At 43.2% G+C, this 21,182-nt stretch overlaps 4 protein-coding genes across 4 annotated transcripts; all 4 read left to right on the top strand.

Annotated features, from left to right (window-relative positions):
• Window positions 1-764: 764 nt before the first annotated feature.
• LOC4349512 (D-xylose-proton symporter-like 2) lies at window positions 765-5,008 on the top strand. The gene is made up of 14 exons (XM_015759034.3): window positions 765-868; window positions 971-1,077; window positions 1,155-1,233; window positions 1,324-1,383; window positions 1,484-1,550; window positions 1,636-1,760; window positions 1,867-1,968; window positions 2,060-2,428; window positions 2,530-2,577; window positions 2,817-2,879; window positions 3,689-3,769; window positions 4,166-4,264; window positions 4,397-4,534; window positions 4,641-5,008. The coding sequence occupies exons 1-14, from the start codon at window positions 827-829 to the stop codon at window positions 4,767-4,769; spliced, it is 1,509 nt and encodes a 502-aa protein (XP_015614520.1). The 5' UTR covers window positions 765-826; the 3' UTR covers window positions 4,770-5,008.
• A 2,087-nt stretch (window positions 5,009-7,095) lies between these two features.
• On the top strand, window positions 7,096-12,287 carry LOC4349511 (CSC1-like protein At1g32090). The gene is made up of 11 exons (XM_015759320.2): window positions 7,096-7,445; window positions 8,688-8,840; window positions 9,015-9,150; window positions 9,400-9,501; window positions 9,656-9,775; window positions 9,900-9,980; window positions 10,134-10,474; window positions 10,566-10,811; window positions 10,939-11,263; window positions 11,381-11,614; window positions 11,721-12,287. The coding sequence occupies exons 1-11, from the start codon at window positions 7,144-7,146 to the stop codon at window positions 12,111-12,113; spliced, it is 2,433 nt and encodes an 810-aa protein (XP_015614806.1). The 5' UTR covers window positions 7,096-7,143; the 3' UTR covers window positions 12,114-12,287.
• Window positions 12,288-13,656: 1,369 nt separating this feature from the next.
• LOC9272068 (4-coumarate--CoA ligase-like 2) lies at window positions 13,657-17,627 on the top strand. Its single transcript, XM_015758747.3, has 6 exons — window positions 13,657-14,888; window positions 15,155-15,344; window positions 16,015-16,154; window positions 16,282-16,349; window positions 16,474-16,576; window positions 17,079-17,627. The coding sequence occupies exons 1-6, from the start codon at window positions 13,845-13,847 to the stop codon at window positions 17,208-17,210; spliced, it is 1,677 nt and encodes a 558-aa protein (XP_015614233.1). The 5' UTR covers window positions 13,657-13,844; the 3' UTR covers window positions 17,211-17,627.
• Window positions 17,628-18,318: 691 nt separating this feature from the next.
• On the top strand, window positions 18,319-20,962 carry LOC4349510 (choline-phosphate cytidylyltransferase 2). The gene is made up of 8 exons (XM_015758754.2): window positions 18,319-18,660; window positions 18,801-18,914; window positions 19,389-19,484; window positions 19,592-19,634; window positions 19,723-19,878; window positions 20,016-20,084; window positions 20,204-20,314; window positions 20,437-20,962. Exons 1-8 carry the CDS (start codon window positions 18,476-18,478, stop codon window positions 20,530-20,532), a joined length of 870 nt encoding a protein of 289 aa, XP_015614240.1. The 5' UTR covers window positions 18,319-18,475; the 3' UTR covers window positions 20,533-20,962.
• The last annotated feature ends 220 nt before the right edge of the window (window positions 20,963-21,182 follow it).

The following is a 21,182-nucleotide window of genomic DNA, read 5'->3' as shown; positions in this document are numbered from 1 at the left end:
CCCATTGAATGGACGAGGGTTGAATGCTGGTTTGCTGAAATGAAATATTGTCGATTGTCTGGATTTGTGATGTGATAGAACGTCGGTATCGTCCGTCCTTGACTGGGCTGGTAGCTGCTGGATCTGGATGTGAGAGAGGGCTACTGGCTACGTGGTTGGCTTCGTCTCGGTGGAATGAAATTGGGGCGGAAGCGGCTGCCACGACTCATTGTGTAGTGTCTGCATGTGTTGTTTGTGAATATTTTCTGCTGGCTACTCCTAATAATAAGATATTTTGATTGAATATGACGTATCCTAGTAATTTGGACCGGCTTCATATTTAGATTCATTATATGTGTCGCATTCAACTAAAATTTTTTATATTTATGGACAAATGGAGTAGCTCCCTACTGCTAATATTTGCTGAAGGCTCACCCCCAACAAAAAAAAAAATAAAGAAGGGAAAGGGAAAGAAAGACTGCTGCTGAGTTTGTGACAGCAGCAATGTCTGTCAAAGTTTCACAAAGGAAAGATAAAGAAAGACTGCTAAGACGGTTGCTAAAGTTTCGGCACGTAGGAAGGAAAGGAAAAGAAAGACTGTTAAGAAGGCGGCTGGTTTGATTGACCATGTGCCGTTCATAGGAGTAGTCCATGTTATGTAGCCAAATGACTCGTATAGTTAGCTTGGAGGACTGAGCTTTGTGGGTGGGTTGGTTGGTTGGTTATACAAAGACGCTACGAGTCCGGGAATAAGGGGGCAACTAGGAAGTTCCTCTTCCTCCTCCGAGAACGAGAACCCACACCTCCATAACTTCAATTTCCAAGTTATATATATATAAAAAAGGCAATGGCGGACGATCCTCTCTCCAACTCCACCACCAACAACAAGGTACTTGTCGATCTTGCTTCTACCAATTCCAATTACTACTACTCCATCGGCTCGGCAGATTGATTTGATTGTTTGCTTCTTCTTTTTTCTGATTGATTTCAGAGGGCAGAGGGGATCCAGCTCCAGCACGGCGACTGCGAGAGCGAGAGCACTGCGCCCTTGCTGCTCGCGCCACACGAGTCCTACCGCCTCTCCGCCGCAATCCTCCCGTGGGTTCCTCTTCTCCTCCTCCTTCTTCCTCCTCTTCTTCCTTGGTCGGTAATAAGGCTGGCACCTTCTTCTGCAGCTTCCTATTTCCAGCTTTGGGCGGCCTTCTCTATGGCTACGACATCGGAGCAACGTCTGGTGCTACCATATCGCTCAAGGTCTCTATTACTATACTCCACTATTCATCGATTTTGTTAATAATAGAACTATATATTACTTGAGCGATTACCCATCATTTTGCTTTGCAGTCATCCACCTTCAGTGGCACCACATGGTACAACTTGTCATCGCTGCAAACCGGCCTTGTCGTAATGCCCTTACCCTCTCCTCCATTTGTTTCTCTTTTTTTTTCCTTGTACACTACCACAATTTCATTTCTTCTTCCCAATTCTCGTTATGCTTATGCAGGTCAGTGGCTCACTCTATGGTGCTCTCATCGGTTCCATCTTGGCATTCAACATTGCCGATTTTCTAGGTCTAATACCCCCACCCACCTCCTCTCTTTTCTTTTAACATTGCCCTAGTCTTCTGTTTTCGCTTATGCTTATCTCTTACCACAGGACGGCGCAGAGAGCTTATTCTTTCTTCTGTCTCATATTTGATTGGAGCTCTTCTCACAGCAGCAGCACCTAACTTCCCTATCATGGTGGTTGGCCGCTTTTTCTATGGCATAGGAATAGGATTGGTAATCAACCACAATTATCTTATTCATGCCATACTTGACACTGCAAAACACATACAAACACCACACGGTGTTTATGACGCTTACGCTAACTCTTTGCTTTCGTCAGGCTATGCATGCTGCTCCAATGTACATTGCAGAGACTGCTCCAAGTCAGATAAGAGGCATGCTCATTTCTCTCAAGGAATTCTTTATTGTTCTTGGGATGCTTGTAAGTTCACATTACATGACCTGCCCTTTTCCCCCTCTCTTCCTTTCTCTCTCAGACTACTTAGTCATTTACTTACGTTTCTCTTTTGCAGCTTGGCTACATTGCAGGCAGTCTCTTTGTCGAAGTGGTTTCTGGTTGGCGCTACATGTATGCCACCAGTACACCATTATGTCTCATCATGGGAATTGGGATGTGCTGGTTACCTGCTTCACCTAGGTGGCTTCTGTTATGTGCCATACAAGGGAAGAGGAATATTATGGAGTCAAAAGAAAATGCTACCCGTTGCTTATGTCGATTGAGGGGTCAAGCTTCTCCTGATTTGGTTTCGGAACAAGTTGATTTGATTCTGGATGAACTGTCATACGTTGATCAAGAGAGGCAAGCAGGCTTCAGTGAGATCTTTCAGGGAAAATGCCTCAAAGCAATGATAATCGGATGTGGCTTGGTGTTCTTTCAGCAGGTGGTCTCTTAAGTCATCATATAGCCATACTCGTATGTTCCATGATGTAAAGATGAAACTGACGGTGTGTTTCTTATGCACTTGCTGTATGAATCTGTCAGGTTACTGGTCAACCAAGTGTGCTATATTATGCTGCGACAATCCTTCAGGTACTGATGCTTTTCTGTATGAATTACGTATTTCAGCTATGTCCTTTTGTGGTGCTATGGTTGGCTCTCAAAAAATGGAAGCCCCTACATGTTATAAGATGTTACCCCGTATTGCTCAAGAATATAAAAAATAATGTTATTCTTGTAAGGTCAAGTGGGGCTCACGGGACCTCCAGACACCATGCTTTCATCGCTTTAGTTCCTGTATTTTTCATAGTTGTCGTTTTTCTTTCATGCAGAGTGCTGGATTCTCTGGTGCATCTGATGCTACTCGTGTATCAGTTCTTCTTGGCTTACTGAAGGTATATAGTACTTCTTAATATTAGTTCACATATAACACACGCTGATATTTTCAAACTTTAAGCTGTTCCATATTTGCCATTCCCCTATGAATGAACATGAACTAGCAACAAATTACTACAATAGTACAAACTGATACACCCATAAGAGCAATAACCTGTACCACTATTTGTCTTGATATTATTCGATACGACAACACTAACGAAAAAAAGGACACAGCTAGCACTCAGGCATTGAGACGGCAGCACCAAATACCTGATGACATGACCATCTTGGGAGGATCCCCTTTTCCTTTTTATGTGCTGCATCTCCTCTCCTCTTCATCTAAAATTAATTTGTGCATCCATAAAAGTGAAGCTTGTTTGTTTCAAGTGTTTTGAGTCTCCACTAGAATATCTTACCATCCCAGCAAAAAAAAAGAGAGAGAATATCATCACCATGTAAGCCAGAGAAAAAACAACATCCTTTGTCACAAAAATACTAACACCACCATGCAACATGCAAGGGCTCATGATGCAACAATGAGCAATTACTAATTGTAAAAACTATGAAGTTTCGCGCAACAAATCGATAGACCTACTGCCACAAATACCAATTTAACAAAACAGTGAGCTAGTGAGCTACATGTCCTAGCTGCATCAATTCAGTGCAACAAATCAACATTATTGCAGATACAGTTGGTTTTGGTGCAAGAAATAAAGAAACATGAACATCTACAACAAATAACTCTTGTGACTAATTTTGGGAAGACAAGTTGCAACAAATAAATACTCTCTGCATCATTTCAACTGATGTTGTGTTTCTTTTGTAGTTGATTATGACTGGTGTGGCAGTTCTTGTGGTTGACAGACTTGGGAGAAGACCATTACTGATTGGAGGTGTTAGTGGGATTGTAAGTCTAGCCTCAACATATGCACTCTTATCTAAATATGATAAAAGCAGTCATGAGCTTCTTCAATAAATATCAATTCAATCATTCACATGCTCGTTTTCTCTGTTCAATGTGATACACAACTGATATCTCAATAGAACTGTATCTCCTTATTTTCTGAAAAAAAGTACTTAATCGTATATTTTCATGTTCAGTTGTATGTTTCTGTGGAACAAAGTAGCATCGAAATTTGTAGGGATGAGTTGACTATAGGTGCTATAGGCATAGTTTTCACATGATGGTTTGTTCGTATTTCTGAAAAATGCAGTGATGTTCTTTTGAGTGAAATAATACAATAATCTTCAAGGAGATTTTGCTGCCTCACTCAACTTATCTGTTAATTGGTTTAATGTGCAGGCTGTTTCCTTGTTTTTGTTATCTTCGTACTACACCTTATTGAAGGATGCTCCTTATGTGGCTGTAATAGCACTTCTACTCTATGTTGGCTGCTACCAGGTACTCACAGCCAGTTTACCCTTGTTTGGCATGAATGAAAAAAAATAGAAATTTTATGTAGCAAAGTTTCAGTTGATATTCTGCCCGTGTATATATATTTGGCTATCTGTCTAATGATAAGTTATTCTGCAGCTGTCATTCGGTCCAATTGGCTGGCTTATGATTTCGGAAGTTTTCCCATTAAGGCTGCGAGGGCGTGGGTTGAGTATTGCTGTTCTTGTGAATTTTGCCTCCAATGCACTAGTCACTTTTGCTTTCTCCCCATTGGAGGTATGTCTCAAGTTGGTTTGTGCAATGGAGTGTACATGACATGCCAGCCAAGAAGAGGCTATGTATGAGTGTACTGACTGCTCTTATATATGTGACTGTGGTGTAGGATTTGATTGGAACTGGGATCCTCTTCTCTGCGTTTGGGGTGATTGCAGTGGCGTCTCTTGTTTTCATATTCTTCATCGTGCCCGAGACGAAAGGGCTCACCTTGGAAGAAATTGAAGCCAGCCTGTAGATCCAGCTGCCCTGCGGCTGCTGGCACGTAGGAGAACTGCTTATTATTCAGAGATGTTGCAAGCTGTTGGACTGACTGACTGACTATCTTTGTGGTGTGGTAAGGTAACACAGTGAGATCCATTGAGAGTGAGTTATGTTGCTTTCGGTCGTTGCTTTGGTTGGAGAAAGAGTATAGTTCAAACATATATGTCCATACTGGGTTGTTGTTCATAATACATGAGCACATCATTTTTTTTCCTTGAGAACGATATATGTGTGATTAATGCTGTACAGCAGGAGCAGTTGGCTTATGCCATGTTATTGGGCACCTGCTGAATATTTGGCATGATCTAAAAATAATAATGTCTTCGTCCCAGAATAATTACATTTCATGGAGGTTAAAGAAAAATTAGCGGCACACACAAATGACCACAATAACCTTATTTAATGATTACACTGTATGTATGTAGACTTTATTAAAAATGCAATCTTTTTAGGATATAATTTAAATGGTAGAAATACAATTAGTGTTATAGAACCAAGGAACTAGGTGTAAAAGATAGTGTAGTGCTAACCTGTAGCTCTAGTTTATGTTTTAGAGTAATAAATAAATTTGTGAAGAAGGGAATGCGAATGCTACTTCCTTCGTCTAAAAAAACCTGAGACTACATGAATCTGAACAGAAGTGAAGTATGTACTAGAATACGTCACATCCAAATATCCAGTACTATGTTATTTTTTATGGGATGGAGAGAGTAGGTCTGAACATGAGTCTGACCTGTGAATTCAGTTTGTTGGATACAGTTGTGGAACATGTGAGATGAAAGAATGAGAGATGAGAAGGAAGACGTGGCAGCATGTATGTGTTGCGTAGAGTTGTTGCACATGTATGGCTAGGCTAATTACCGTTCCCTCCAAGTCCAAGGAATACATGTGATGTGCCAACTGCCTTTTTGTGTCCGTTGCGTGCTTATTTGACTTAACTGATCGAATCGATGATGAATGGATGGATCGTGCATGTGAATGATACTTACTTCTCTCTGTTTCAAAATAAAACAATTTAAAATTAAACGAATATGATAGATCTTTATCTCGATTCATTATATTAAGGCCGTGTTCTTCTCGGCTAGCCGGTTTAAGTGATGTTTGGGAGGGAGGATCCCTCCCACCCAAACATCATCTTACCACCTTATATTATTAGCTACACGTAAAACGAGAAACATGATTAGCATTTTAATTAGGTATTAATTATTAAAAAAATTAAAAATGATTTTATTTGATTTTTTAAAGCATATTTTGGCCCGGTCTAGTTCTCAAAATTTTTTGTTTTGGGGTGTCATATCGGATATACGGACACACATTTAAAGTATTAAACGTAGTCTAATAACAAAACATATTACAGATTCCGCCAAGAAACTGCGAGATGAATTTTTTAAACGTAATTAATCCGTCATTAGTAAGTGTTTACTTAGCACCACATTATCAAATCATGGTGCAATTATGCTTAAAAGATCTGTCTCGCAATTTCTGTCAGAACTATGTAATTGGTTTTTTTCACATTTAATACTCTATGCATGTGTCCAAACATTCGATGTGATAGATGAAAAGTTTTTGTTTTGTGAACTAAATAAAGTTTTTATATAGAAAATTTTTGCACGAATATTAGTTTGAAAAAACGTACTGATGGAAACGAGAAATAGCTAAGCTGAACCAGCTGTTTAGAACACGGCCCTAATGTCTTTATTTGATTGATCATCTGGCATCAATCAATCGGCTCAGTCGCTAACAACAAAATACTAATACTCCCTACTCCCTGTGTACCATAAAAAAGAAATCTAAAATTAGGATATGACAGATTCTTAGTTTTAAAATGTATTATATTTGTATTAGATTGGTTTTCAGACAGATGGAGCACATCTCAATAAAACCAATTTAAAATTGGATTTAACATAATTCTATATTGGTTTTTTGTTAGGACAGAGATAAATTTAGAATTGAATTTAATTAGTTTTTATTGGGACGGAGCACATCTCAATAAAACCAATTTAAAATTGGATTTAACATAATTCTATATTGGTTTTTTGTTAGGACAGAGATAAATTTAGAATTGAATTTAATTAGTTTTTATTGGGACGGAAGAAGTAGAGCGCTGCACCCTCCTCAAATCTCAATGATCAGTATAGTAGCAGAGAGATAGAGAGAGAGCCAAAACACACGGGTTACAAAACTCCAAGCGCCAAAAAGAAAAAGAAAAAAGAATGTAGTAGTAGGCTGTAGCTGGCCTGCACTGCACGCCTGGAGTCGTGCAGCCAGAAAGGCAAGGCTGCACACTTGCTGCCGCTCTCGCCTCCCCATACTCAGTACAGTAGCTAGGAAGAAGGCAAGGGAAGGGCATGGCGACGCTGCCGGACCTGGGTGTGTCCGCCTTCATCAACATCTTGGGCGCCTTCGTCTTCCTCCTCATCTTCGCCGCCCTCCGCCTCCAGCCCATCAACGACCGCGTCTACTTCCCCAAGCTCTACCTCACTGGCCAGCGACGCCACCACCCTCACCCTCATGGCTTCGTCAACCTCGACCTCTGCTCCTACCTCCGCTTCCTCGCCTGGGTCCCCGGCGCCCTCCGCATGTCCCAGCCCGACCTCATCCACCACGCCGGCCTCGACTCCGCCGTCTACCTCCGAATCTACACGCTCGGGTTGGTTCGCTCCCTCCTACACCTCCCTTCCTTTTCTTTTTTACTACACTACTTCTACTGGTATTCCAGATTAATTAAGCACCACCGTATACGTAGTTGCATTTGCTTTCCCTGCACTGCACATTATTATGGGCATCCCTCCCTTCCTAGTGCAACTCTTGTTGATTTGTGTCTAGTATGTGCTCTTGCTTGCCTGTGTCTCCTACCAAAGTCGTCCTGCTCATACAGTACTACTATGGACTTCAATTATGGTTGTTTCCAGCTGCATGGAGTATGCGATAGGAATTACTCTTCTTGCTTCTTTTTTTTGTGTAAAGAAAATCCTTGCTTGCTACACTACTGTAGTCCTTTTTATTTTCTCTGCCGCTAATTAAGGAGCTCTTTCCTGAATACTTTCGCTCATTTCCGATTCCATCCACAATTGATTGATTGGACCTCACAAATTGAGGAGGAGTGCTGCTTGCCAAGAATATTACTATATTGCTTGTATGTGTTTGGTGATGACGACATTGTGGCCGTGATGGATCCCGCGGTAATTAGTTACTGGACTAGTTAATACTCCTTCGTTGAAAACGGTGTCGGCGGATAGGATAATCTTAACTTGATGTGCACCGCAATTCCTGGCCTTGTTTCATGGAGGAAGAGCCATAGCCTGTATATTTTGTTTGGGGCCTAGCCTACACGACTGGTACTCCTATGAATTCATAATGCAGTTCTAAATTAAAATATACACATATATTTCTAATGTTTGGCGTGTTGCTCATGTTCTTGAATCATGCTCGCCCACTACCTTTGGAAAATTGCCGTCCAACTTTTGTTTGTCTCCAACGATTCCTCAATCCGTGTGATGGTGGGGACTGCTCTTTTACAACTGGAGATGCTTTTCTTGCCACTTTGGAACTTGCATGAAATTTACTCAAAAAGTTTTACCTATACAGGATGTACTAGTCATATTTTGATACTTGTACTCTTGTCATTCTCTTATTTATAGTACTGTACAGAACAAAGTATATATAACTCCACCATCACGTGGGGGGAAACTAACTAACTAACTTGTGCTAGAAGTTTGAGGATTTTTCAGCCATAGTTCCTCAGGCAGCGCCTTGGACCTTTTCTTTTTCCCTTTCCCCACTTTCCTGTGAGCAAAAGTTTTGAGTTTGTGCCATGAGACAAATGATCAAATTTTATTTAACCAGTTTCTATGTTTTGCACACTAACCCTTTTGTTTTGTTTCTTTGGCAGCCTCAAGATATTTTTGCCCATCATGACTGTCGCCTTGCTGGTTCTTATTCCAGTTAATGTCTCTGGTGGCACGTTACTTAATTTACGAAAAGAAATTGTCTTTAGTGATATTGATAAGCTTTCCATATCAAATGTCAACCCTGGATCCAACAGGTTTGTCCACAAGTATCTTAATCATGAACTCTTAGCAGTGTTAATTATTCTTTGGCAGAGCTCGTATAATTGTTGATGACTGCTGTACTTGAACTCTACATTGCTCTGGCTTTATGCTTTCATTTGTAGCATTGCTTGAAATTGTCTGACCATGTCCTCTGCATTTCACTTCAGGTTCTTTATCCATCTATTAATGGCATATGTGTTCACTTTTTGGACTTGCTTTATGCTATACAAAGAGTATAGCAATGTGGCATTTATGAGATTGCACTTCCTGGCTTCTCAGAAGCGTTGTGCTGATCAGTTCACTGTAAGTGCAAATAACTAGGCAATGCTATATTTAGTTCTACTACAATTTATGTATCACAACCAAGCTCCACTAAATTTTTTGTAAAGGAATAGAAGAGCAGTTGAACAAATATTTGGATTTAATGTCTATAGTGTTGTCTTGCTGACTGGGGCATACTCCTTTTATTGTGATATAACTCAATGGGATACCATTTAATATTGAGATCCATAGTTATACTATATCACTTACTAATATATTTTGGCATGGCAGGTGATTGTTAGAAACATACCTCATGTTTCAAGCCATTCAACATCTGAAACAGTGGATGAATTCTTCCGTAGGAATCATCCAGACCACTATCTTGGTCAGCAGGTACCTAATCCTCACCATTGCTTATGCCTCATCATGGATTTAAACTGGAATGATGTTTAAAGCTCTACTTGATTTCTGACCGATATTCAATTTACAAACCATGGTTATTGATGAATATACTGACCGCAAAACTAACCTCAATCTGGATGTTCAGGCTGTTTATAACGCAAACAGGTATGCTAAACTTGTGAAGAAAAAAGAGAGGCTTCAAAACTGGTTGGATTACTACCAGCTGAAGTTTGAAAGGCATCCTGGAAAAAGACCAATTGGAAGGGTATTTTATAAACGTTGATCCTGTCCTTTCGTTTGCATCAATACCAAGTTCTTGGACAACTCGTTCTGAATTCATGTTCCCCCCAAGAAATGTTTCAAGCTTGTGAATATTTTTGGTTCTGCAGACAGGGTGCCTTGGTTTCTGCGGTAGAGAAGTGGATCAAATCGACTATTACCGTGCTAGAATCAGCGAGCTTGATAAGAAGGTAGAGCTAGAACCCACAGTGTCGTGTTTCTTACCATTCACAGGCACTCAGCATAACTTTGCAGGCTGTTGCATGTATGTTTGTATGCATGAGTGAGGCTCTTGTTCAGTTTTAACTTTTAACACAAGCTGTTTGTTATTGTGATCTTTTTAGCTTGCATCTGAGCGTCAAAGAGTTCTCAATGACCCAAAAGCTGTTATGCCAGTTGCTTTTGTGACATTTGACTCGAGATGGGGAGCTGCTGTATGTGCACAGACACAACAGTCAAAGAATCCTACCCAATGGCTAACTGATTGGGCTCCTGAACCGCGGGATGTATATTGGCAGAATCTTGCCATTCCATTTTTCTCTCTCAGTATCCGCAAGTTCCTGATATCCATTGCAGTTTTTGCTCTGGTGTTCTTCTACATGATACCTATAGCTTTTGTGCAATCACTTGCCAATCTTGAGGGTATTGAAAAAGTTGCACCTTTCCTAAGGCCTGTGATAGACACGTAAGTTAGCTCCCATTATATCTGTCGAGGTTCTGTAAATTGCGCCCCTTTTGCTATTCACTCATCATATGGCTTGCTGTATAACTTGCAGACCAGTGGTGAAATCCTTCCTGCAGGGTTTCCTTCCGGGTTTGGCTTTGAAGATTTTTCTGTATATCCTCCCAACGGTTTTGATGATTATGTCAAAGGTTGAAGGTTATGTGTCTTTATCATCTCTGGAAAGGAGGGCTGCTTCAAAATATTACTACTTCATGCTGGTGAATGTATTTCTTGGAAGCATAATCGCTGGCACAGCTTTTGAACAGCTAAATGCATTTTTCCATCAGCCACCTTCACAGTAAATTTCTTCGAGCAACCTCTCTTTTGTCACATATGCTACTGTTTCCTTGTCCTCAATTAACTAATGCGATCATGGCATATACGAGTAAATATACTGATATGATCCTTCCTTCCAATTTCTGCAGAATACCAAGGACCATTGGAGTAGCTATACCAATGAAAGCTACATTTTTTATGACATACATAATGGTTGACGGGTGGGCTGGCATCGCGAACGAGATTCTTCGAGTGAAGCCGCTGGTGATATACCACCTGAAGAACATGTTTATTGTGAAGACGGAGCGGGACAGGGAGAGGGCAATGGATCCGGGCAGCATTGGGCTTGCAGAGAACCTCCCATCACTGCAGCTGTATTTTCTTCTTGGGCTTGTGTATGCTGTGGTCACCCCCATTCTCCTCCCTTTCATTATCATCTTCTTTGCCTTCGCTTTCCTCGTGTACAGACACCAGGTGAGTCTGTCTGTCGGTCATGCCTGCTGCTTTGGCTTTGGCTTTGGCTTTGAAAGTGATGGTTGTTTTGGTTTGGCTATTCAGTTAGGCGCTAAAATGTGTTTTTTTTTTGTTTAGATCATCAACGTGTACAACCAAGAATACGAGAGTGCTGCTGCGTTTTGGCCTCAGGTGCACTCTCGCATAATAGCGAGCTTGCTGATCTCGCATGTAACTCTGTTTGGGCTGATGAGCACCATGAAGGCTGCCTACTCCACCCCGCTGCTTATCTTTCTGCCACTCCTCACCATATGGTTCCACAAGTACTGCAAGAGCCGTTTCGAGCCTGCTTTCCGCAAGTACCCTCTAGAGGTGCGTGCATCTCTCATTACTCTCTTTGTGAAATCAAGAATAATTTGTTCAAGTATATGCAACAATGACATCTAATTAACGAGGGAATAACCTGTGGTGTTGGCAGGAAGCGATGGAGAAGGACAATCTGGAGCGCACGTCGGAGCCAAACCTGAACCTCAAATCGTACCTGCAGAACGCTTACCTGCACCCCATTTTCCACATGTTTGAGCAGCAGCAGCAGCAGGAGCAGGAGCAGCAACGGGAGGAGAAGGTAGAGGTGCGAATCGACAAGGCGCAGCAACATCATCATCGGCAGGTAGAGGAGGAAGAGGAGGAGAGCAAGAGCAGCCAGGCTACAACACACTACTACCACCATCACCATGAGCAGACCACAACGACGACACACCACCATTACCATCAGCATGAGCATATGAGCCACTACCACATGGGCCCCTCCGACACAGCTGACTCACCCTCGCCGCCGCACTTTGTCTACCATTATGGCGTCGACCCTTGATAATCGCCCAGATAGTCTCTTAGCTTCTGAATCACTAGATTGTTTGTTCTTTTGTTTTTTCCTTTTGTCAATTGGGGGTGATATTTTTATTCCTCTAATTAACGACCGACTGGCTGCTGATAATTATTTAATGATCTGTTGTAAATGCGAATATGTGAGTTGATTGAGTGTGTATATGCACGTAAATCGGAAAAATTCCAATTTGACTCCCTCGAATATAGGCCAGGTATGCCTGATCCGTATCCCTCAGCCTGTAAAACTAGGTATAATATCGTTTCCTTGTTGATGACACCAAAATGACTAAGGAGAGAGAGAGTGGGGTAGAGAAGGAAGAAGAAAGAGAATGTGGGGAGGATGATATATGGGCTCTTTCATATTTTTTTTAATTTTCTCAAATGATTGGGTTGCCATATAGACACCATGTCAGCAAATACCACCAACAATACTATCTGGGAGTCATTTTGCACCGATTTTAATAGTTGGAGTTATTGTACCTGATTTTATACTTGAGAGATACAAATCACATCCAATCTATATTTCAAATTGAGCTTTTTCCATGTAAGTTCTCTTTGTTTCTTTTTAGGAATAAGTCAATTTGCCGTCCCTCATTTTTCCGTCGAATTTAATCGGCATCCCTAAAACCTAATATTAGAAATCTCAAACCCAAACCGTTCAAAATCAAGTCCCATGATAGTATGGATGGTTGTTTTAGTTGTCATGGCATCCTAGTCACAAAAAGAAAATTAAAAAGGCATGTGAGGCCCACATGTAATCGGACCTCAACCTTTCCTGACCTATCCTCTTTTCCCACTCACTCCACCTCTCCCTTCTCTTCCCTAGGAGTTCGCCAATGGTGAGAGGGGCAGTGGCCGATGAGCTTGTTCGCGAGGGCTTCGGTGATCTGCCTGCCAGGCTGAAGCGGTTTAGAACCGACAGAAGAGGTAGCTAGAGTTGTAGGTCAAGGCGGCAAATCACCTTGGCCTCGAACTCTTCAGCCGCTGACGGCATCCTTACAGCACCCACGGCGGACATTGAGCTATGCCTCCCAAACAACGTCCTCTAGATCATGGTGGCCGAAGAGCGCGGAGTAGTCAAGGGCACCGCGCGGAGAAGCAAAGTTTGGATGGAGCTCGATCAAGTTGAGGAAGCTAGGCGGGGTCGATGGGCTAGTCAAAACGTCGTGGCCTCAAGATCAAGCGCCCACATGTGTTGTGGAGGTCTCCCACTTTTTTTTGGCACATAAATGCCTAATTAGAACGAGTGGACAGGTCAATTTGCAATGTCAGGGAAACCAACCATTTATACTGCTGAAGGAACCCGGTTTTATAAGTTGTTGGTTCTAATAAGGTATAGGTATTGCGATTTAGGGATATCAATTAAAATCGAGTGGACTTATTCCTTGTTTCTATTGGGCTAGAATGGGCTGTGAAATGGCGGATTGGGGCCGCAGGAAATATTAGTCCATAGGAGGAGATAAGATGATGCCAAAACCAAACACGCAACTTATAATTTGAAAAGCGCAGAGAGTCAGTCACAGGCTCACAGCGCAGGAGCCTCACGCTCGTCTTCCTTTTTTGCGTGAACCTCCTCCTCTGTCTCCTCTCCTCCCTGCGATTTCTTTTTTTCCTATCTCTCTCTCTCGATCTCTGAAGTCTCAACTGAAAGCAGCCGCCGCCGCCGCCGCCGACCTTAATTTCCGATTCCTTCCACCCGCCGCCTCAAGAAACCGCAATGCAGCCCGACGCCGCCGCCACCGCCCACCCCAGCTTGAGCTTCTACTCCGCCGCCACGGGCCTCTACAGCAGCCTCCACCCTCCCCTACCCCTCCCCTCCGACCCCTCTCTCTCCCTCGTCCCCCACCTCTTCTCCCATCTCCCCCTCCACCACCATTCCCTCCTCGTCGATGCCCCCACCGCCGCCACCCTCTCCTGCGCCGACTTCCGCCGCCTCGTCTCCTCCCTCGCCGCCGGCCTCCGCCGCCGCCTCCACATCGCCAGGGGATCCCTCGTCCTGCTCCTCCTCCCCAACTCTCTCACCTTCCCCGTTGCCTTCCTCGCCGTCCTCGCCACCGGCGCCGTCGCCACCACCATGAACCCCTCCAGCGCCCCCGCCGAGATCGCCGCGCGCCTGCGGGACACCGCCCCCTCCCTCGTGCTCGCCTCCACCCACAACGCCGCTAAGCTTCCGCCTCTCGCCGCCCCGCTCGTCCTCGTGCCCGACACCTTCCAGCAGCAACATGATGATGATCAGTTCGACTTCTTCTTCCACGCGCTGCTCGAGACCGACCCCGAAACGCCGGTGGAGATGGGGGTGGGGGTGGGGCAGGACGACGCCGCCGCCGTCCTCTACTCGTCGGGGACGAGCGGGCGGAGCAAGGGCGTGGTGGTGACGCACCGCAACCTGATCGCAATGGTGGAGCTGTTCGTGCGGTTCGAGGCGTCGCAGTACACGCGGCCTGCTCGTGACAATGTCTACCTGGCGGCATTGCCCATGTTCCACGTCTACGGCCTCTCCCTCTTCGCCGTGGGCCTCCTCTCGCTCGGCTGCACGGTTGTCGTGATGAGGAGGTTCAACGTCGACGACGCCGTCAAGGCCATCCGCAAGTACAAGGTGACGCACCTGCCGCTCGTGCCGCCCATCATGTCGGCACTGCTCAGGGCCAACCCGCCCTTGGAATTGGATTCCTTGCTGCAGGTCTCCAGCGGCGCTGCTCCCCTCAACCACACCCTCATTCACCACTTCCTTCACGCCTTCCCCCACGTTGATTTCATTCAGGTCCCTCCACTCCTTCCCCTCTCTCTCTCTCTATATATATATATATATATATATATATATATATATATATATATATATATATATGCATTATTAATTGCTTCTGTCCCATGTTTCTCAGTTAGCGTATCAATTAAAAATGTGGCTGCTAATGAATATTTTGTCTTTATCTACTGCATGTACTACATTTTACTCAGCTGTTAGGGAATAGTATATATGTGGAATGGGCTCTGAAATCTCCAATATATCTTCATGCAATGTTTGCACAGGGGTATGGCATGACTGAATCTACTGCCGTAGGAACTCGCGGCTTCAATACATGCAAGCACAAGAAGTATGCCTCAGTAGGTCTTTTAGCCCCCAACATGCATGCTAAAATTGTTCATCTGGAAAGTGGTTCTTGTCTGCCTCCAGGCTCTTATGGGGAGTTATGGCTCCATGGCCCGGCTATAATGAAAGGTACCGTGTCAAAAAAAATTTACTTTATTCAAAATTCTACTATTTTTGCAGTCTGATACAAAAGATTTGATAATTATTTCAAAAGTTAATTAACAAGCCTAATTATTCACATATGCTGGTATGATCTGGCTGCTTGGAATCTTATATGAAAACTACGCTTTTCTACTGACTCTAGTTTCTTCTGTACTCTCTGCCATCTTGTTTAGCTCCTTTAGATAATGTGGTTATTCTTGTTGACTGAAGATAACATGGTCATTCTTTTTTAGATAAAAACGTGGGGTGGTCATTTTTTTTTTCCACTGCAGATAACAGAATCATTCTGATTTTAACCTTGTGTACTTGCTCTGCCGAACACTAATCGTTGCAGTGCTAAACACTAAACTCTTTTTAAATACGGTACTGCATTAGGACTCCCATGGGTTGCCATGCTTAGCCAAAAAAGAAAGATTCCCAATGCATGCTGCTCTCGAGGAATAGATTTAGCTGCCTTCACTAAGTATTGTTCCTGAGATCAGTTAGGCAAGGTTCCTGAGATCCATGGGGAATGGGGATTTAGTTTAGCTTCCATACTTTAGTCTGTAACATCATATCCCGCTTTAGGTTTGAATCATGGTATGCTGTACTTGTTACCTCTTTGTATTTGGGTTGTCAGAATTTTGCTTCGTCACAGGTTACTTGAATGATGATGATGATGCTTTCACTAGAAAGGATGGCTGGTTGAGGACTGGTGATATTGCTTACTTTGATTCAGATGGGTATTTGTTCATAGTGGGTCGCTTGAAAGACACAATCAAGTACAAAGGATTTCAGGTATGGCCTCCTGTAGCAGGCCTTGGAAGTTGGAATACAATATCGTTGTTCTTGTTTCAAGGAATTTCAGGTATCATGCAAGGAAGTCTTTGGTTGTAACAAATTGGTGTATTTTTCTTGCCTTCAGATAGCTCCAGCTGACTTGGAAGCTGTTCTGATCCGGCACCCTGAAATTATTGATGTTGCTGTGACATCGTAAGATTTTTATTTCTAAACAGCGTGATATTATAGCTGTTTTATCTGTTATCATGTCCTTCAACGTGTTTCTTTGATTCTCTCGTTACTTTTTTTTTTTGACATTGATTCTCTCGTTACTTAGTGATGAAGATGAAGAAGCTGGAGAGATACCTGTAGCTTTTGTGGTGAGAAAATCTGGAAGCACTCTTTCTTGTACGCATGTCATGGAGTATGTGGCCAAGCAGGTAAGAACAAGAAGGTCCTACACAACACAACACTCACCATATTTTCTTGCTTGGGAACATTACAAGATAATAATAACAGCAAGTGCACAGAGTGCATTCTTGTTAGCTAGAGTATCAAATTCCAGTAAAAATGGATCACTACAAGCTTTATGCCCACCTGTGCAAATAAATATGGCAGATATTAGTTAGTCTCAAGTCGTGTTGGTCAGTGTGCTCCTCTGCATCCAGCCCACCTGTTTTGAAAACAGAGATGTGGTTGTTGTCAGTTGAGCCCCCGTGTGTACCGATGGGAATGTGTAACTGATATGAGCCTGTCTGTCAGTTGGTTTGGCCGCAGCCATAGAAGACATTGTCCATCCAGAAGCTGGTTGTTCTTTGACCCTGCCCATCCAAATTAACAATATGTCTTTTTTTTTCCTGAAGTAATAATCCTTGGGCTGATGCTGTCTAGTAGAGTGCTTACCAAGTAGTGTGATGTTGTATACTGTTATGGTGGGTGCAGGTGGCGTCGTATAAGAGAGTGAGGAAGGTAATATTCGTGGAGGCGATACCTAAGTCAGCTGCTGGCAAGGTTCTGAGGAGGCTTCTCAAGGACTCTCTTGTTGATGCTTCCAGTGGCAGATCCAGGCTATGATCAGAGAAGAAGCAACATTTACGCATTCAATCAAAGATTCATTTTGGCCGTCAAGTTAGGCCAGGCCTCCTCCCGTTTGTTAAAACGAAAAAGCAAAAGGTCCGGGCAGGCCTTCGTTCCAAAGATTTTTTTTATTTAGAAAAACAAAGAAACAAACGAGGTCAGTCCAGGCTGGCTTGTCCAGCAGCATGCCTGTTAATTTCCCTGTAGAAGAGTAGATCCTGACCAGAAGTGGTCAATTTTTATGTATTGTTACTTGTAGTCGCTCATGGGTAGGAATATGCTTAAGAGCATATGCTCTTGGAATACTGGTGGGATTGATGAAGGTGTCAATGATATAATACTATGGTTGCAAACATATATATGTAATACTATTAACTTGGGCCTTGTTATCGATCATCTGGTATTTTGTTTTCTGATGGATGGTAGGATGCGTTTAAATCGATCTCTGTGTATCTATCTGCTCAACAAACTCCAGCGAACTAACGAACCAACTAACCAAGGGCAGGCATCCTACCAGGCCCCTGGATTCTAACTATTTTGTTTTCGGTAAACAAGGCAAAAGAAAGAGATTGTAATAGGAGGTTTGTTTGCTTTTTTTTTTTTGTTTCTAGTCGCATCGCGGCGGCGTCGTGGCGAGGCTGTGGGTGCGTGTCCTCCGCTGCATATTATTATGCCACCGCGGACGCGGATAAATGATGGATTTGCTTTCTTTCTTTGTTAAAAGATAAAAAAACTGAAGAAACACATCTCTCTCCAAGAGTCTGCTGATTCAACCTCGCCCTCGCGCGTATAATGGAGATGATACACTCGCATCGCATCGTATCGTATCGCATATATAAGTTGTCATGTGAGTGTGTGTGTGCGTGTGTTTAATTTACCTTAATAATAATAATAATAATAATAATAATAAAATGAATAAAAAAGAAATAAAGGAGACGAAGAAGGCGTGTTTGAAGCAGTGATTCGATTCGAGTAGAACATGAGACGGGTGGCGGATTATGCATATGTTGGGAGTAAGTAATTGATGATGTGTAAAATATTAAAGAGAGAGATACTAACAGTGCGTAGTGTAGAAATTACGCGTGACCCACCTGGAGTCGGAGTCGGAGTCTTGTTCCCTTTTTATTGAGAGGATCCCCTCCCTCGTGTCGACACGATCGTCCAAAATAGGGAAGAGGGAGGGGGTTCTTCTTCTCCTCGATCCGGTTGAGGACTTTGAGGTAGAGAGAGGCAGAGGCGACGAGGAAGGATCTGATCTATCGATGGCGCGCGTTTCGCATTCCAGAAAGCGGACTAGGGCTCCCTCCAACTCCAACTCCAAGCCCACTTCACAAACCCAACCGCCGCCGCCGGAGCTCACCGACCGCCCTGTCCGCGTCTACGCCGACGGCATCTTCGATCTCTTCCACTTCGGCCATGCCCGCGCCCTCGAGCAGGCCAAGTTGCTGTCAGTTTCTCTCTCTTCTCTTCTTTACATTACATTACATGGATCCCCCCGATCGATTTCTCTTGGATCTGGGCCTCTATGTTAGAATAGATCGAGAGATCTGTTCAATTCCAATTCCTGATTGCTCATGGCGATCGCAGGTTCCCCAACACGTACCTGCTAGTGGGCTGCTGCAACGACGAGCTCACCAACCGCTACAAGGGCAAGACCGTCATGACCCAGGATGAGCGATACGAGTCCCTTCGCCACTGCAAGTCCGTCTCCTTCCTTCCTTCTTCACCTTACCACATACGTACATGGATTTTCATCAACTGCTCTTACTGGATTCTAGTATTACATATCAATATATATGCAACAACTGCATTTGCATTGGATTGGACTAGACTCCTTAATCAACACGTAGAGAACAGAATTTGGATTAACAAGCACACAAGGAAGCCACCAACGTTTCTATTTCCCTTTCCTAGCCACAATATTATGCTCGCGGCTTGAGTCTCCCTTCTGTTGTGCTCTTTGCAAACTACATTTCTGGATTAACTTATTTCAAGGGGCCTCTTAATCTCTAATTTAGTGCTGTAAATTTAGGTTCCATAATTACTTCTCACCTTGCTCCTCTCAGCTACTTTCATAGCTCCACTGATCCTGGATATTTTTTTACATCAGTCAATTTTTTTCCTTCCCTCTTGTGTTGTGCTGATATCAAGCTTCATTATTGTCTGCCTTCTTAGATGGGTTGATGAGGTCATTCCTGATGCTCCATGGGTCCTCACGCAAGAGTTCATTGACAAACATCAGATTGACTATGTTGCTCATGATGCACTGCCGTAAGTTTCAGCAGCACACCAACTATTATCGAATTCCCATTTTTTGTCCCTTTAATACTGTGCTCTTTCAGCTTAACTGACCGGAGTTCCTTTTTTTTTTGCCACAGTTATGCCGATACTAGTGGAGCTGCTAATGATGTCTATGAATTTGTAAGTCAGAGTAGCTATATTTGCTACTAGTAACTACAGATATTTCTCTTGCATTGCTCCTTACTGATGGCTGTCTTCATGTACTTAGGTTAAAAAGATTGGCAAATTCAAGGAAACGAAACGGACAGACGGTGTATCCACATCAGACCTCATAATGAGGATATTGAAGGACTACAATCAGTATGTCATGAGGAATTTAGCACGTGGATACACAAGGAAAGATTTAGGCGTAAGCTATGTTAAGGTTAGTCTCATCTCTGTGTTGGTTTACCTTCATCTTCTTGCAGACAAATTCAGATGCATTTTTATTATTTGCATGGTTTTGCTGCTTTTGCAAGTAATGACATGCTTGTTTATGGGTTCTTACTATCATTCTATCAGGAAAAGCAACTCCAGGTCAACATGAAGATAAATAAACTGCGAGAGACTGTAAAGGCGCATCAAGAAAAGGTAAACCATGCATGTGACTCTAAGATATTTCTGCTGTGTCACATGGAAGGACAGGGAGTTCCCCTTGTGTTTACGACTTTACAGATATCCTGACCCGCTGGGTAAATTATTTGGTGCAGTTGCAAACGGTGGCGAAGACAGCTGGAATAAATCATGAAGAATGGTTGGCCAATGCAGATCGCTGGGTTGCTGGTTTCTTGGAGAAGTTTGAGGAACACTGCCACAACATGGTAAGTTTATACATGAAACTTGAGACAAGGTTGCCGAGAATTCGTCGACAGCCAGATTGAGGGTAAAATGCAAAATTATTTGGACGTGGTACCCAACACTGATTCCTCGTTGGTATGGTCAGGAAACTGCCATCAAGGGGCGTATCCAGGAGAAATTGAGGAGGCAAACAAGCAGAGGGATAATTGGGGGTCTAATGCAGCAACCGGTGGCAGCGTAATAAGTTGTAGAGGAGAGATGACGTTGAGTTGGAGTAAGCTGCCCTGGGGTCACCACGGACGAGAAATGTAGTGAAGATGCCTTCTTGGTTGGCGGTTATAGTGTGAGTGTGTGCTTGTGTCATGGAATGTGATGCTTGTACGAGTTGTTACAGCTTAATTACATGGGAGAGGCTTTGTTTCTTGTTTATTTTTTTGCGGGGGGTGGGGGTGTTGGTTTCCTTGTATACAAATGTCTATAGCAGAGGCGTTTGGTGCATAATCCAGAGTGTGTAGTAGGTGTTGGACAGATGAAGTTGAGTGGTACTGTAGTGTTGTTGTTCTCTTCCCTTGGGTTTTGTCTGTAACGTCGAGAGGGAGAGATGTTGACGCTGGCTGAAAGCACAACACAAGCAGAGTGATATTATACTACTACTAGTAATTTACTTATTAGTACCTGTGTAGTATTATCTATCCATTGTTGGTGTGTGTTTATCTGTCCTCCCAAGTTGTGGCCAGCAATCCCAATCCCAGAAATTGAATGAATAGTCTTCTAGTGGCCGGCGAGGGAAGGGAGTTTACTCCAGATAGCGAGAGAGGCTAGTGTTTGAGGGAGGGGAAGGGGATGAGAGGAGGAAAACGAAGCAAATCGTACGTATGGAACAGTGACGGC

The sequence above is a fragment of the Oryza sativa genome, chromosome 10 (assembly GCF_034140825.1).
Source record: "Oryza sativa Japonica Group chromosome 10, ASM3414082v1".
In the NCBI taxonomy this organism is placed as follows: domain Eukaryota; kingdom Viridiplantae; phylum Streptophyta; class Magnoliopsida; order Poales; family Poaceae; genus Oryza; species Oryza sativa.
This window is presented reverse-complemented; position numbering and strand designations above follow the sequence as displayed.